At 38.7% G+C, this 18421-nt stretch overlaps 1 protein-coding gene across 1 annotated transcript; it reads left to right on the top strand.

Moving 5' to 3' along the window:
• The first annotated feature begins 1969 nt into the window (after positions 1-1969).
• LOC137661483 (opsin-5-like) lies at positions 1970-16942 on the top strand. The gene is given in 6 exon segments (XM_068397037.1): positions 1970-2057; positions 6986-7148; positions 10069-10196; positions 10739-11073; positions 16292-16640; positions 16677-16942. Coding segments are annotated over 6 exon segments (1329 nt in total).
• Positions 16943-18421: the final 1479 nt, after the last annotated feature.

Here is an 18421-nt window from a genome sequence, read left to right as displayed (position 1 = left end):
GACAAGCTGAACTTAGATACTCTACCTTATTACACTGAAAGAAAGAAATGCAACAAGAAACTCAATCAAAGCAAAGAGAAAGTGAGAAATGACTGGCAGTGGAAATGTGTTTACTATTATCCAAGGCAAAGGCCTGTGAATATATCTGGAGGTTTTGCTGAGCTTTTGTCATGATATTTTTTTGGTAACTTCAGTTTGCCAAGAACAGCTCCAGATAACCTCTCTAATACTGGTTAAAACAATACAGCAACTGCATCTGTGAGAGGAGGAAAATCAACCAAAGAAAAGATTAGCCTTAGCTAGATTTCTTTTTTTCTTTTTGACTGTGCTAGAAGACAGCTCCATCAGAGGTCTTTGCCCTTAGATTGTATGATATGTTAAACCCTGTATGTGAGAGTGTCTATGTATCTGGGTTTGGCTCTAGCAGGTGTATTGCAATTTTATTACATGTTACTGTCCTCACTTTGATCCTGCACTCAACTGCATGGGCAGTAAGGTTTGGACTGCATCACAGGGCTGGCCCCATAGCAGGCTCCTTGAAAACAGGAATGGCAGATGACAGTAAATGGTAACTATGACATTTTTCTGAGTTACGCCAGTATGTATGTCAGACCAACATGAAGACAGTTGACAGAAGCTTTTTTTCATTAGTGTAACGCTCTTCACGAAGGATTTTGCTAGGAAAAGGTGAGCAGTATCCCATTGACTTGACTTGTTACACAGTATGTCTCCTTGCTGAAGACTTTATACTAACACCTGTACCTATGTTCAGAGCTGACACATAGGATACCTGAAATACAGACTCTCTTAAATTTAATAACCCGCTTCTTGAAATCTGAGAGAGTTAAATCTGTTGTACTTCAAGGGAATTGGCAGGAGCTATAAAATAAAGGAAGGACTGTTGATTTACATTCAACCCTTACTCTCTCATATACTTTGCTAATTTCTGGGCTGGAGAAGCACAGGTTTCTATAGACAGGTTTACACTCAATGAGACAGATTCAGAAAGGTGGAGGACAGGGATGGGAAATAAAAGTGGAATGGTTGTAGAAGGCAGAAAGAAAGAGAATTTATTTGGCTCACCTCCATGTGAAGTTATGAGTTAAATAAGTTTTAGAATTAAGCGCATACATACACATATCTCATACATTCTTGTCTTTACTTATTAGTTATTCTGACACTTTTCCTACATTTCTCTTTTTTTTTGGGGGGGGGGGTGTTGTTATTTTTTGTTTGTTTGTTTTAGGTTTGTATTTGCAGTTGTGAACTCCTTGTTGTTAAGATTTCCTACCTTGGTTCCTCTGGTTGTTCTAAAATGATGATGAGTAATATTCTGGAACAAACCTTATTGAGCCAAGTCAAGTTTCCAAAATTTAATGCACCAAAATTTAATTCCTCACCAATTGCATTTGTAATATTGTGACATTCTCATATTTAGATAAGTCCCTCCAATTAATAGAAATTGATTTACCTCAGCATCAGTTCTAAGCTGCAATTTTATCTGTAAATTACACAGAATCACAGAATGGTTGAGGTTGGAAGGGACTTCTGGAGGTCTTCTGTTCCAACCCCCCTTCTCAAGCAGAGCTACTGGGAACCACTTGCCTAGGACCGTGTCAAGACTTTTTTTTAATATCTCTAAGGATGGAGGCTCCACAACCTCCAGGGGCAACCTGTGCCAGTGCTTGGTCACCCTCACAGTGAAGTTTCCTGATGTTCAGAGGGAACTTTCTGTGTTTCAGTTTGTGCCCATGGCCTGGTGTCCTAGCCCTGGGCACCTCTGAAAAGAGACTGGATCCATCCTCTTTGTATCCTCCATTCAGATAAATTAATTGTTAATTCAGAAAATAAAATAAAACTAAATTCTCCCTCTCCTTTCTCCACCAAACAGCTTACAGCCTTGCAGAGAGCTCACAGGTATCTGCTTGGATACTGAATTTCTAATACCGTGTCCTGTTTTGTTTTTCAGATGGGACCATCTTTTGGGAACTCAACATTCCAGTCCAAAGTAACAGAATCAGCTGATATTGTTATTGGAATATGTTATATGGTATTTGGTAAGTATGATTTCATGGCACATGTGTTTATAGAGCTTTGGCTATATTTAATGTGGTAAGGAAACTTGACTGAAAGTCAGGTTAGTTTCTGACATAGCTGAACTTCTCTATATTCATAAAAAAGGGGAGAAAAGCATAGAGTAAAATCATTAAAAGGTTTTTAACCTGTGATTTACGTTAGGTACAAAAACTTTATTCAGTATTAGAACTATAAAGCTGGACAGGAATGCTAGTTTTTGAGGCCCTGGTAGTTCTCGGCATCCACATGATCATTGTTCAGCCTAAACAGGAAAACTTCTCTTCCATACATCATTGCAAACCATAGAACAACATATTCTGACTCCTCATAATGCCTGAAGTAAAATACCAAAAGCCATAATTATAATGTGTCTGGGAAAGGTGCTGGAAAGATGAGGTTTACATCCAACGTCCTGCCTTAGAAAGTGAGATTTCTGGGGAGGGGGTTATGCTGTTAGAGAGGAGGCAAATTTATCCTCCATCATCCTGGTCTGACTGAGGAGAAAAATCCAGATCCAATCCTAATGTACTGGTCAGTGTAACCATGAACCAGAGGCCAGGAAAGACAACCCAGATATCTGGGAGAGCAATGGCCACCCTGGTTAAGTTCAGTCAGTAGGCACGGCTGATGTCTGATGCTTCAGAAGATGGTGAAACAGAAAAAAGTAGAAGCCAAATGAATGCCCTAACAGGAAAAAACCATCCTCCTTGTGATTTTCCTTCCGTAAGGCAACCAATACTAGTCCTGAAGTATGAGTTTATTGCAAAATACGTTTAGCACCAACAAAGAGTCAGCCTGTGTCTTTTATCCCCATTGACTGTCAATGAATATTGGCATCCTAATGGCTTCAAAGTTTAACACGTTTTTTCAACATTTTTATTGAAAAATTTAAATGAATGTACGCTTGTTTCTTTTCAAGTGTAGCTGTATATGCATAGCTGAGTTTGAGAGGAGACTTACAGCCTGGCTGGAAAATGATTATCATCATAGAATCATAGAATGGTTTGGGTTGGAAGGGACCTTAAAGATCATCTAGTTCCAACCCCCCTGCCATAGGCAGGGACATCTTTCCACTAGACCAGGTTGCTCAAAGCCTCATCTGATCTGGCCTTAAACACTGCCAGGGAGGAGGCAGCCACAACTTCTCTGGGCAACCTGTTCCAGTGTTTCACCACCCTCACAGGAAAGAATTTCTTCCTAATATCTAATCTAAATCTACCCTCTTTCAGTTTAAAACCATTACCCCTCATCCTGTCACTACTTGTCCTTGTAAAAAGCCCCTCTCCCACTTTCCTGTAGGCCCCCTTCAGGTACTGAAAGGCTGCTAGAAAGTCTCCCCGGAGTCTTCTCTTCTCCAGGCTGAATAGCCCCAACTCTCTCAGCCTGTCTTCATAGGAGAGGTGCTCCAGCCCTCTGATGGTCTTCGCAGCCCTCCGATCGTCTTCGCAGCCCTCCGATCGTCTTCGCAGCCCTCCTCTGGACTTGGTCCAACAGCTCCATGTCCTTCTTATGTAGTGTACCCCAGAGCTGGATGCAGTATTCCAGGTGGGGTCTCACGAGAGCGGAGTAAAGGGGCAGAATCACCTCCCTCGACCTGCTGGCCACACTTCTTCTGATGCAGCCCAGGATACGACTGGCCTTCTGGGCTGCAAGCGCACATTGCTGGCTCGTGTTGAGCTTCTTGTCAACCATCACCCCCCAATCCTTCTCAGGGCTGCTCTCAATGCATTCTCCGCCCAGCCTGTATTTGTCCTTGGGATTGCCCCGACCCAGATGCAGGACCTTGCACTTGGCCTTGTTGAACTTCATGCGGTTCACACAGGCCCAGCTCTCAAGCCTGTCAAGGTCCTTCTGGATGGCATCCCTTCCCTCCAGCGTGTCGATCACACCACACAGCTTGGTGTTGTTGGCAAACTTGCTGAGGGTGCACTCAATCCCACTGTCCATGTCACCAACAAAGATGTTAAACAGGACTGGTCCCAATACCGACCCCTGAGGAACACCACTCGTCACTGGTGTCCACTAGGACATCGAGCCGTTGACGGCAACTCTTTGAGTGCAACCATCCAGCCAATTCTTTATCCACTGAGTGATCCATCCGTCAAGTCCACGTCTCTCCAATTTAGAGACAAGGATGTCGTGCAGGACAGTGTCAAATGTTTTGCACAAGTCCAGGTAGATGACATCAGTTGCTCTTCCCCTATCCACCAGCACTGTAACCCCGTCATAGAAGGCCACCAAATTTGTCAGGCATGATTTGCCCTTGGTGAAGCCATGCTGGCTGTCACCAATCACCTCTTTGATTTCCATGTGCCTCAGTATAGTTTCCAAGAGGATCTGCTCCATGATCTTGCCAGGCACTGGAGTCGCTTATAAATTTAGAGACTCCTGAATTTGCAGAGCTGGTTCAGCTAACGATAAAGTAATTTCTCATCAGAAACCTCATGCTGTTTTTCTCCTGCTAGATGGACTTGAAATTTTCTGATGTAGCTTTATTTTTTGTTTTGGTGTTTTCTGTGTGTTATCAACAACACATTTTCTATGTGTTATCAACAAGAAGATGCAGACCTCTTTACTGTCAACACTGCTGATAAAAGAGTGAAAATTTCATCTATGTCTGTCCCATTTTCTCCTCTCCCATCTTTATTCAGCTAGTCATACAGCATAGTGTTGCCTCAATAACTTTCTTTTTAACTTTCTCTTTCTGGATCCCATGATAATAAACCACGCTCAGATAACTGAGTCTCTTTTCAGGATGTATCTTCAGTATCTACCAGGTCAGCCATGCCAAAGCTGTTGAAGAGCGCTGCTTAGAAAACAGGTGCAGTATGTTCACAAAGCCATAGAAAATGTAGCTTGGAGTGATCCTGATAGACCATTTAATGCATTTGCTGACTCCTTATACCGTTCCTGACCAAAATTTGTCAAGCCTACTCTGAAAAACTTTCCATGAACTCAGTAAGCAGTTTATTCCAGTGTTTGCTAATATGAGGAGGAACGGAAAACATGGAGAAGAGGTTTCCAGTAAGTGGTAGTTTGTAAAAGTTACACAGACTATTTGAAAGAAAAATTATATGCTTAAAAAGGAAAAAAAAATGGTTTAGATAAAACCTCTTCCCATCTTTCCCTCCAGGAATTTCACAGTGGAAACGTATGTGAACAGGAATGACTTTGACTATACAGACAACTAGATCCCAAATTGACTATTATGTCAATTGGTGCATGCTAAAAAACTGTATATGGACCTGAGCTGGTAATCCAGACAAGAACAGACACCATGGGAAATAAAAGCGAAAAATAAAATTGAGTTTTTGCTAAGGAAAAGTGTGATGATTGACTCTCCTGTGGTATAGCTACTGAAGATATTTGGTATAACTGATATCTCTGACGTGGCTACAATTTTTATGTTCTGGTTAGAATTAGTTTTACAGTAGGAGTAGTGAGAGAGCATATCCTGATACTCTGATGATCTGTGCTCCTTGACCTCAGCCAACCTGATTCTGCTTAGATAATGTTCCTTTTAGAGACAGCAAGTGATAATCAGATTGAAATGTAATTGAAACATTGAAAAATATTAAAATGTGGAAAGAAAATGGAAATAATAATTTTAAACAAAATGGTTGCCTTTTACTGTGTTTTCATTGTTATATTTTTGAAGTCTTGGAAGAAAAATGTTTGGAACAAAATTGTTGCACATTTGCAGGAGCAGAATTCAAGGAGAATATCTTTTCTCTCTCCAGAAGATGCTGAATTACAAATACCTTAAATTGGCTTCCGGAGATCAGTGATGGAAAGGAATTTAGTATCTGTATCTAACATTACTTGCTAATCTGCCATAATCTGAGAAAATATAATAATCTGTAGACTATTTGGGAAAATTATGTATTTTTTTCCTATGGGAGTATGATTAAACTAGGCATATTCTCTTATGGTTTACAGTCTCTATGCAACTTGTTAACCTCAACTTCTACATCAATATTTTCCTATATACTGTAAGTAAAAGTGTTGCTTTTTCCAAAGGTATGCAGGAACAGGCAGTGATGTTCACAGAAGTACTTGGTCTCTGTTTAACAGCTTGATTTCACATGGCATTAATTAAGAGACCCTCCCATTCATTAGGCATTTTTGTGTTCATGGCCCTCTGAAGCTTTTATGTTTGAAAGTGTTGTTCTTGTGTGTCTATATAAGGCTGCCTAAAACTCTGGTTTTTGACTGTTGTCTGACCTTCTAAACTGATAGTCACCTAACTCTTATCTATCTTTGTGTATCCATCACAGATTTTGATCTTGTTAGTTTAAAGTTAGGGAGGAAATTGCTTGTCTTCTACTAGACTACTTGCAGCCTTAAGTTTCTTGGCAGGTCTCATAGTAAAAGCGGCATTCCCAGAGAAAATAGTTCTATCTACACACAGTAGAGACGTCACTTAACTACATTTTTCTTTTTCATACATAATTCAAATTTCTTGCTATATTGCCTATTATTACTAGGAACTATAACAGGCACCTCTGAGAAAATGCCTCAAAGAGACAGGAAGAAGGGTTAGTGAATGGAGAGCTCTAGATCTGGAACTGTGAAAATGTGTGCAGTGCCAGATGGATATTGTCTCTGACTTAAGTAATGCCAGCTTCTTACAGGGAAAATGGTTTGTGGCAGGTCAGTTAATTTAATGGATAAAATTATTCATTAGATCTTTGTAAATAGTTTGATAGACAAAACAGGAAGAAACCAGGAAAAATTATAAAATATTTAAAAAATACTGAAATATAAAGAAGAGAAAACTGCAAATATAAAAAAGTGACAAGTTCATCTGATAAATGCTACCTATGATGACAGCACATCATTCTTGTGCAGGAAAAAAAAAAAGATGGCTGAAAGTAACTTTTTCTTCATATTGTGTGTTTCTCTGCAGGAATATGCTCCTTGTGTGGGAACAGTATTCTCCTTTATGTCTCCTACAAGAAAAAGAATTTGTTAAAACCAGCAGAATACTTCATTATTAACCTTGCCATCAGTGACCTTGGTATAACTCTGACATTGTACCCTCTAGCTGTAACCTCCAGCCTTTCACACAGGTTTGTTCACTATGCACATGATATTTAACATCTTCTGCAGGCTCTGGAGGTCTGTGTCGGTGACGAAGACCAAATTACTCTGCCACTTTGCTTGTCATAAACATGGGAATTAATTAGAGGGATTGAGAGGAGTATGGTCTATAACAGCAGCTTTATGGACTGCTGGTGGTAATTAGTGTTCGTGTGTATTTGAGGTTACTATCTTTTTTTTTTTATTTCTGCAAGGCTGAGAAGATTTTGTTCCAAACATCCACTTCCTACTGCATTTATCTTTTGTGCATAGTGTTATTCAAGTGATGGTAAAATGCTTCATTTTTTTTTCAATTGGACAGTGAAATTTGGTACTATAAATAGAAAACCCTGAATTGACTTGTGATCTCCAAAAGTAGTGGTAGTGATGATGCATAGAAATGTAGTGTTCTGGATTACTTTTATGCCAACACTCTGAATTTGGAACTTCTTCCTTCCTTCTCCACTTCTCCTTATCCACATGAATTCAACCTCATATCATTATGCAAGATCTATTTTTTGTGATCTTTTAAATTTTGGGAGGCTTAGGAGGCTCATTACTAGACCCCAGTATTTGTGCAACCCAGGCAGTATGCAAGCGTCTTAGAGAAGGGAACTAGATATAAGAGGTGAAGAAAGATCAGAACTGGTTGTCAGGAGCTGTTCTGCAAGGTTTGGGATAGGATGGTGCTGGTAATATTTTGATCTATCCCAGTTGCAGAATCTCCCGCAACTGATAGGACAAGAGGAAATGGCCTAAAGTTGCACCAGGGGAGATTTAGATTGGATAATAGGAAAAATTTCTTCACCAGAAGGGTTATAAAGCACTGGAACAGGCTGCCTAGGGAAGTGATTGAGTCACCATCCCTGGAAGTATTTAAAATATGTGTAGATGTGGTGCTTAGGGACATGGTTTAGTGGTGCACTGGGCAGGTTAGGTTTACGGCTGGACTCAATGATCTTAAAGGTCTTTTCCAACCTAAATGACTTACTTATAATTTTATGTTACTATGCAGTGCTGATTTGGCTTCCCAAAACACTTTAAGGAGAAAACTATGAAGGTCTGTAAAATGCTAAAGATTGTGAGGAAGCAAAGCATTGCTAACTAGATGCGAGACATCATCAAGGTAGTCCATAAAAACCGAAAGATATAAAAAAAATTTAATTAGTTATTAAAACTAGGTTTTCCTATGAGAGAATCAGTTGAAAATAGCAGTGGAATCAGAATCGGTAAGCAGTTACTGTGTGGCATGATGAGAAAAAGAGACTGGAAGAACTGCCATGGCAATATATATGCTGGTGACCGAGACATATAAACCAAATATGGATATGAAGTCAGCTAAAGAGAAAAAAGAGAGAAATGGCCTTGTGGTCAAGAATGGAAATGAATTTAATTGTCACAGAAGTGATATTCATTGTAATCCCCATACGGAATTAGTTGGGTAATCAGGTGGCTGAGCCCAGATAGCATCCACCACAAGCTCCCACTTTCCTTCTCTAAGAGGTGTCTGGTCTAGCTGCTGGTGTTGTACCAGCTACTTGTATAGCAGCAATTGAAGCTCCGTAGCTTCCAGCCCAGCACATGGAGGTAGACTGGCACTCATTTTAGCACATTTAGCACGTTTTAGCCCACCACTGACATACTGACAGTGCCTCAGCACAGACAGAAATTGCCATGGCTCAGCTCCTGCTGAGTGCCCCAGAGGGTGGGAAATGCTGTGGCCTTTCTGAGCTGCACTGTCCTCCTCAAAGCTGTGAGACTGGGAAATGGAGGGAAATGGGAGAATGAGCTGTTCTAACTTGTGTATCGCTAAAGCCTGAGATTTATTTTAGTTAGAATTTAATGCTAAATGTATTTATACTCCTTAGATATTTCAATTCTCCATGCATCCCTTAATACAGTAGAAACAATTGTACCTACTAGTTAAAATATCTACTGGATTTGGTATATGTATATCAGTACAGACTTAAAAGGTAGAGTTACATGTGGAACAGTTAAGGAATTTCTCCATGTCCAACCAAATGTTTAGAGAGAGACTGGTAGCATGGTGGATCAAAGAGTCACAGCGCAGTGTGTGATGCAGACATCCAAGCCCTATTGTAATACGTGTTTAATAATGTAATTAAGTAGAATAAATTTAACAAAAGAGATAGAGAGCATTTCACCCAACATAACCTCTGGGTAATTTTTTCTTTTCAGTTAATCAAAATGAAAAAATTCTATTTGGTTTGACTTGAAAAAAACCTCTCTCTGTCCTTCTCCCATCTAGTTTTCTCTCATTTTGGCATTAAAATAAAAAATAAGAGAAAAAATCCAGTAATTACTCAATTTTTACCACATTACTTTCTATGTTGAAATACTGCTAAATATATTGACTAATAGAGATGATGTCTTCAAAATGTAGTATGGGGCTTTTCATAACTGCTGCTGCAAATCATGCAGGTGTCTGAATAGAAAGGGAGGAGGTATAGTGATTCAGATCAAATTTTTTTTCCTCTGGAGAACCTTCACAAGTGAATGTGTAGATTTTGATGAAAACTAGTTTTAAAAATATGCATAAAGATAGCAGAAGTAATAATAAGCAGTATTCATTTATGACCTAGACCTACTGCTGACAAGCATTTTGATTTTTCTTTTCAGAATGATTATCATTAAGATAGACTGTTTTGTTTTATAAAAATGGCTTAAATGTGAATCATAAAAACAAAGCAGAACATGATTACTTTACTGTCTGTAAGTTTTTCAAATGACAATAACTTTTGTAGTTGATTATAGACCAACAAATAATTTAATCATGCAGTTTTATTGAATTTTTAAGGCTACAACTGTAACTATATTTCTACCAGTTAGTATTACATTTAAGGAAGAAGGATAGCATCTAAGAATTAACTTTCTTGGTTTTTTTGCTAGGTGGCTGTATGGGAAACAGGTTTGCTTGTTCTATGCATTTTGTGGGGTGCTGTTTGGGATCTGCAGTCTCTCAACACTGACATTACTGAGCACAGTGTGCTGCCTCAAAATTTGTTTTCCAGCTTATGGTAAGCTAATGTTTCTGTCTTAGGTTACTCAGTTTTTCATGTGAACATAGACCACCATTTTTGTGTTGCATATGCTAGAGAGCATTTTTAAAGAAGAGATCTTTTACATCCAGTCAAACAATTCTTATTTCTGTGATCATTGATAACTAACTATAGGGCTAGATGTATGCATCTGATTACTTATAAGCTCTTTTAAGTCAGGGTGATAATTTGGAAACATGGAATAAGTGCTCTGATCTGAAAGCAAGGCTAGCCTGAATAAAATTCTTTGCAGAGTTTATTGCTACATTTTGGTAGAGATTTATTCATACAGACCTATGCTGTGCTCAGTATTCTAGATGTATCAGAGAATTCGGCTACCTATTTTTTTGCAAACTGTTGTGAACCGTGCCTGTTCTTACAAACCCTCAATATGCTATGATATTTTGAACACCTATTATAGTTATCCTTCTTACTTACCTTGCTCAGCTGCCTGCACATGGGAAACTCCATTCAGACATGTCAACTATGCTGATCTTCACTGATTGTTTTGTGTCTTCCAGGGAACAGGTTCAAGGGAGAACATGGACAAATCTTGATAGCCTGTGCTTGGAGTTACGCAGCAGTTTTTGCCTGTTCTCCCCTAGTTCACTGGGGAGAATATGGAGCAGAGCCCTACGGCACAGCCTGCTGCATTCACTGGCGTTCCACCAACGTAAACACCGTGGCCATGTCTTACACTGTAGTCCTCTTTGTTTTCTGTTTTATTCTCCCTTGCGGGGTAATTGTCACTTCCTACTCTCTTATTCTGGTAACTGTGAAAGAATCCAGGAAAGCAGTGGAACAGCGCATCTCTGGCCCCGCCAGGATGAGCAACGCGCAAGCCATTACTGTCAAGGTATTTGAAAGTTAGTCTTTGGCAAGCTGTTTTTGGCACAGTTGGGCAGCACCATTTAAGGACCAAGAAAGTTCCTGAGAAGGCAATAAAGATGGAAAAGAAAATTGATTCTTACTGAATTTTCATTTCAGACAACAGTATTGTCTTGTGCAGATTCACCACACTGCAGTGAGTTGCTAAACATGAAAACAGTAGCTCTGTTGTTTCTTGAGGGTGATAATTAAGCTCACAGAGCTTCATTACTTGTGAAAATTAAGATTTCAGACTTTTGATCAAAAAGAAGGTTAAAAATTGGAACACTATGTAGAAGTGAGTTTGGGTCTCATGCTCTTGAACCATTGCTTATGAAAGCCAGTCTGGTTTTGAGTGAGTGAATTCTGTTTGCCCATCTACAGACATCTGAGGAGATCCAGGCTTAGGCTTTAGATCATTAAAGATTTTAAATAGTATTGTAGAGATCAAATTCTCTTGTTTATAACTGAACAAAGGACAAAAATCACAGAAAAGTGTATTTCTGAAAATACTTTTTGAATCAAAACCTCTGAAGATTTGTGTTTCACTAGCTTATACAGTAAAATTAAACCTGTGGTTGCAGTACTTGTCAAAATTGTTTCCTGCTGCCAAACTATGTCCCTGTCCTTTCGAGGAGAAGATCAGCATCTATCTTTTTAATATACCAAAAAATAAGAAGAGGAACTTTGCTGCTAACATTAGGCGTGCTTCACTCCTTAGATAGTGTACATCTTCTGTTAATTATCTCCAGTGAGAAAATCTTTGTTTTTTCTTGATTTCATTGAATTCTTCTCTCATTTCTCTAGTTATTTTTTTGACATGTCCTTCTAAGTATCTTCCTCACCACTCTCCAGTTTTCTGTTTGGAGTTGTCTTTGGTCCTTATCTTCTCTCTCTGTTCAGGAATATGGACACTCATTTGCAAATACTATTGGATATCTCACAGATCTGCTTCTATATAGATTATCTGCATTCTCTTTTTCTTGCTAACAAACTTGGTCTCTCTCTGACATCTCTCTTCAGATTACCAAGTGCAGTGTAGCTGCACTAGAAATCTTAATCTGCCCTGTCCCTCCCTTTGAGTATCTTGGTTTTGACCACCTTGGGAAACACCATCCTCCTGTCTACTGCATGGTTTTGTAACCTAAATATCATCCGCAATCCAAGTAGTTTAAGAACTAAACAGTTATGCCCACATCTTACCTACTCCTTCTTTGTAATAACTCTTTAGATGGAACATTTCCCAACTAAAGCTCTTAAGTATATTCCTGCCCCACTCCTGGATATTCAGTAGACATCAGTTGTCTTAAGTCTTTCATTTGACTACAGGATACTATCCTTTAACTCTTTAATTAACTTTTAAAACTCTTCATAGCTTATCCTAATTGACTTCTATACTCCTGTTCAGTGAGTCCAAGACCAAAACCTCTCCTTTCCATGCCTTCTGTACATTGCTCCTTCTTACTGATATTCTTGATAATCCTGCCAATCTTAAGCAATAATATTGTGGTCTCCATACAAGTATATAATGATCAGTTGAAAGTGAATATTTTTAAGTGGATTTATTATTTAGATGGAAGAGTTCCCCATATCTTTTTTACTATAGTGCATGTACTGATACACCAAACATTTATCTGAGTCCCCAAAGAGTTCATTATAGTGAGGGTAAAGCATAGGGAAAAAAATATTACACAATTCTCAAAACATATTCTCAAATTTTGTGCCTATTTCTGGACAATATTATTCTTCTGTAGATGAAATTTTTAAATATAAAGGTTGGCTGTTACATTGAAGCTACTGCATTGTATTTGGAGACCAAACCAGAAATTCTTCAGGCTGACTGGAAATCTGCAGCTCATACTGATTTAGTGGAATTTGCAGATAAGTGACACTGTAAGTAGCTGTTGAGTCTGAAATTGTAGGCAAGTGCTTAAATAGTGACATATGTGCTGAGCTGTAGATGCTAAGGACTGAATGATCTAAAGCATCTACATGGTTTCCATTAAAGCTTGCTGAAATTACACACTACATGACAGATATATAGATAATTCAGTATTTATATATTTTATAATTAAAATATGATGGACAGGACCATAGGGATTCTTCTGGCCAGTGAGATCTTTTGGGTAGAAATGCAAATAATTAAAATAAAAATCTGGCTTGCAAGATGTGGGAAGAAGACATTGCCTTTTATTCATATGACTGTGGAGTAACAACGGGACACTGTTCATGGTCACTTTGATAAGGAAAAGTGTTAGAAGTTTCCTCAGATATGTGCAATTATGAAAAGATATCTCATAGAGCTGGAGTTGTTTTTTTCTCTATTTCCATGATAAAATAAAGATGTTACAGAAAGTCCGTTATAGTTCATTAAAATAATCTTCCCATTAACACTAAGGGATTAGAGATGCATGAGAAAAAGACATTTTTTTGTTGTTTTTTTTAACAAGTTTAGATACTCCAGAGGATTTTGCATGTACAATTACAGGATATGTACGCAGAATTTTAGTATGCATGTACACAAATGCATATATGCTTTTGCATGTGGAAATGAGTAATTTTCTATTGAAAACATGGGGCAAAATAGCTTCACAAGTTAGACATCTAGAAGTTAGAAATAAAAATTAGACAGCAAGGATTCCAAGATGTTTATGTTGTAATCATTTTTTGAATAAAAACCATAGTGACCAAGTGGTTCATGTTTTTCAATTAGTTTTCAAAATACACGATTTGATAAAATCTGTTTTTCACTTACTTTAAGCCAGTATCCTTTCCCAGCATTGTGCATTCTTACTAAAGAAACTTACAGTAATCCTAGGAGGGAAGCTATGAAAGATTTGTACATTTACATAGTTTCCAATTATTTCATGGGAACAAGTAACATGACTTTGTTTCCAGTAGGTTGAGACCAAGGTACTGCTGCCTCTTTGCGCCTGGGTGGCTGGCTGAGTGTCATTGCATCAGGGATATTCTCACCAGTGGTTCAGCCCTGTTCTTTATTCCTTAATCAGCCACACAACTTTACACTGGATTTCCTTGTGGCCTGTACAGGCTCAGTTTGCTGCTACCACAATTTTAGCAGCTAACTACAGTACAGAGCTCGGACAGCACTTAACATTCTCTGCCCATGGTAAGAAGTTTAACTAAAAGTTAGTTGTCTGAGGTACAGCCTCAAAATTGTCAGTGACAGAGACCTGAGAGTAATCCATCACATCTATTTTAGACATACATCTTTGAATGATATAAATTGCTTTCAGGAGAAGTGTCCATCTTTCCTTTGACATTATAAAGAACCTAGACTGGCTTAAATTTAGCATATGAGTTTTTGGATAGCTCAAGGTATGTAAGATTAATCCCCTTCTTGCTGTAGAAACTGTACTGATGCAGTTCAGGAAGTTGGCTGAGAGCTCCTTGAAAATACGTGCTGATTTTTTTTCACAGGAACAGTGTAAAGCCTATCGCAATCCCAAAGATTAATTGCTGCCATAAATAAGCCATCTGGGAAATTCACCAATCGATTCTAATGTCCATTTCTTCTTAATGTGATTCTAAAGGGCCAAGGCATATTACTTGCCACAGACTGCTTTTAGTTTCAGTCTTGAATACTGGCCGTGGACAGTTGAGGATCACAAAACCCATGCAGATGGCACCAGCATATCCATAGATAGAGCCAGACCTTCAGCTGATGTAAAGAAATAGAATGCTATGGAAACAAAGAGGAAAATTAAGTTCACCCCATCTTGTGGATTGGCCTCTTTGTCATTTCTTAACTAGTCTCATTCTGTCAAAACACCTTGTTTCTCAATTCTGCCAAACCACTTTAACTTTGGATTTCATGTTAGAGCTCTAAATAGTTATCACCCATAAATGGGAAACTTCTCCTGCGCCACTATTATTATAGTGGATGGCTTTCTAGAGACATACACAAATTCATAAACAGGTTTTAGTCTAGTAGAAAAAACAGCTAAACGGCACAGACATTCCTCATAAAACTCATGGTATATATTTCATGGCAATCACCATGCAATCCTTGTTGCAAAATAAAATTTGTGAGACTATTAAACTTAGGAGAAAATAATAGCATTTAGAAGAGTTCTCTGTGCCTTAAAGAGTCTAATGTGCGTTCCTCCAGTATTAGTGCTCAAGGCTTCTTTCATTCTCATTCTGAATACAACAATGTCATCTCTATTAAAAGAAAACCTCATGATTTTTGCAACATTGAATCTATAGCGAAAGCCTCACTGAGAAAAGTGGTGGATTTGCAGTTAACTGAGCTAGTCAGCAGCTCTCTACTCCCACTTGCAGAGGGCAGCTCAGGGAGGTGGCACAAGTAGCAGCTGAAAACAAAAGTACTTTCCTTATCCATTTTCTTCTGTTCCCTTGGATCCAATACTACTCTAAATTGAATGGATTCTGTACTGTCTTCCTCATTTGGAAATACACACAGTGCTTAGAATGATGCGCAGGATAGTCTTCCTATACATACTGATGCTTACAGTTTACTTTAGATTTCTTGAGGTTTATGTTTATTGCAGATCTGATATTTATTGTTGCATTTTTACATATCTCTCTGATAATTTTTATATATATATATACACACACACACATATATATATATATATATATAAATCCCACAATTTTTTTTTTAAAAAGGCCTATCAAAGCTTTCTTGATAGAGTTTATTAGGACAAAAAATTGTGCAGTAGGAGTTAACTTGAATTCATGAATCTGATTCACCTTCAGGATTAATCTGTTTTTCTGCTGTCAGATGCCTGTGTGTGGCTCCAGTTGAGCACCAACAATAGAGTTATGGAAAACATTCTGTAGCCAGGAAAACCAGTATTACTCATGAATTAGACAGTAGATAGGAATGGCTTTGCAATCCAGACAAGCATTTCCCTGGAATGGTATCTTTTTCTTTAGGTTTTAGATCTAAAAAGACTTTTCATAGCACTTTAGTGAAGTGGAAGAGAAATATAGGAGCTGATATATTTTAACTCTGAAGTTCAGGCAAAACTAAGTTTCAGATGGAATTAAGTTGCTAGACAAATATGCATTTGGAGAACAGCTGAGTTATAATGGAAGACTTGGGGAGACTTTTAACATGGGGATTCAATCAGGTGCTATTTTTATGCATGTACTATTTTGGTGGATATGTTTCTCATGCACGTGATTTTTTAACTCTTTTTTCTCTTTTTCTCTGCAAGCTGAGTGTTGCTGTGTGTATTGGATTTTTTGCTGCCTGGAGCCCTTATGCCATCATTGCCATGTGGGCAGCTTTTGGATCGATAGATAAGATTCCTCCATTAGCCTTTGCCGTGCCAGCTGTCTTTGCAAAATCCTCCACACTCTACAATCCAGTTATCTATCTCTTCCTGAAGCCCAATTTCCGAAACACCATCACCAAAGACTTCACAGTTCTTCAACAGTTATGCATCAGGAATTGTTTTTGTGTCAAGGCACCACAGAACTACAGATCAACTTTGAACACCAGCCTGAGAACATTTAAGGGGAAAAATGAATCCAGCTGTAATTCTCTGCCAATTGTGGGAGAATGTTATTATTTCTGTAATTCTCTGCCAATTGTGGGAGAATGTTATTATTTCCCCCGTGAAAAGTGCAGTGGTACTTTTGAATGCTTTCAAAGCTGTCCAGAATGCTGCCAGGAGAGGCTAAGCGTTATGGAATGCCCTCCTCAAGAAACTGCATGCTTGGAGAGCAACCTCCAAGCAAAAGCAAGACAGGGCAGTAAAAAGTCAGTAAAGGTGGTTGTGCGGGGAGAAAAAAGCACTGAAATTGATACCTTGGAAATCACCTTGGAAGCCGTACCTGTGCATCGTACATTTACAGACCTCTAGAGCTGCTTCCATGAAGCCCTCTGACAGTAATGTTGTTATACTGGATTTATGAATGTAACTTTTTCTAAAGAGTCCTTCTATTACCCCATTTTTCTAGACTATTTTCCTGTTTTTTCTTATATTCTTTGATGAGATACATGCTAGAGCACGGACATGCTATAAATGCTGTATGACTCTCACCATGCCAGCTGAAGTACATTGTGCTACCTGTGTTCACATCATGAACTGTCAGACAAATCCTCTCTGCATTTTGTAACATCTTTTTACTCCATTTTCAAGAGAAGACACTAGCCATTGAAAGGTTTTCCATAAAGTGCTGTTATCCTTTCTAGACTATGTGCATTTTATATTCTGTCTGTTCAAAACAAATAATGTAGAGTTTTAAAAGGACAGGGTCATGCTGTTTTATTTGTTATAGAAACTGAAAAGATAAATGCTAACTGAAATGCCTGTTTTCCAAGAAGTGATGCTGAACGACTGCATATGTTGCATTTGCTGGGACGTATAGGTCACTTTTTTCCTTGCTTTGAGATGAACAAGCAGGTTCTGACCTCATTCCACATGAATAAAATAAAAATATTTCTGGTAACTTCAAGATAGTGTGTAACTTTTGTTTACATTTTTGTGTAATTGGAGAACTTGCCCTAGGGCATTGTTATTATTCCCGGTTTCCCCTATAGGACCCTGCAATTAGGAGGGTAAAGACCTGGCCCAGAAATACCATAAGAAGAAAGAATCTCTGCTGGTGCAAACCACTGAAACCTGTGAAAACTACCCTGTGTGAAGATGCCAGTCCTCCAGAAATTCTTGAATTTGGCTTACAAGGACAATGCTGAGTAAAAGTAAGAATAGAGTAAGAATAGGCACAGCTCTTCTTTCCCATTGTCTTGGGCTCCTTTTTTTCTCCCCTGGAAGAGGAAGGAAAAGAAAATGAAGGGGTGTTGGAGAAAGGGCTTTTGAAATGGTTGCTTCTACTGGTTAGGAAGGACTTGGTTAAACTGCTGCTCTGTTTCACAGCTTGCCAGCAAGAAGCACCATATCCTCTGCTGCTGCTGTGAGAGCAAGGGCACACTGGGAGTGCCAGGCTCTCATTTCGGCCAGGCTACAGCCAAAATTACTGTAGCTTTGTTATTAAAAGTTTCTATAGCTTTGTTTTCCAGCTGGGGTTACTTTGGGCAATAAGGCAGTCCCCCCCCTCAAGGACTTTGCCACCTGCAGGGCCAGTTCCTCCTACGCTCCCCAGGAGACTCTACCAAAGCCTCAGGGGAATGCCTGTATCTTTATAACAATAATGATTTGGCAGCATCACATTTCATTGCTATTTCTGTGGTGACATGAAAAAAATGTACCTGACTGCAAAAGGGACTGCCATGTTAAACTCTAGGGAAGTCTCTCTTAAGGGATTTTTCGTTGCTATAGAGTGCCTTTGGCATATTTATTCAGGACGAGTTTTCTGTCCTGTTTTTCAACCGCTGTCAC

Source organism: Nyctibius grandis, chromosome 3, assembly GCF_013368605.1.
Source record: "Nyctibius grandis isolate bNycGra1 chromosome 3, bNycGra1.pri, whole genome shotgun sequence".
Lineage (NCBI taxonomy): Eukaryota > Metazoa > Chordata > Aves > Nyctibiiformes > Nyctibiidae > Nyctibius > Nyctibius grandis.
Note: the sequence above shows the minus strand (reverse complement) of the source record. Positions and strands in the feature narration are given on the sequence as shown.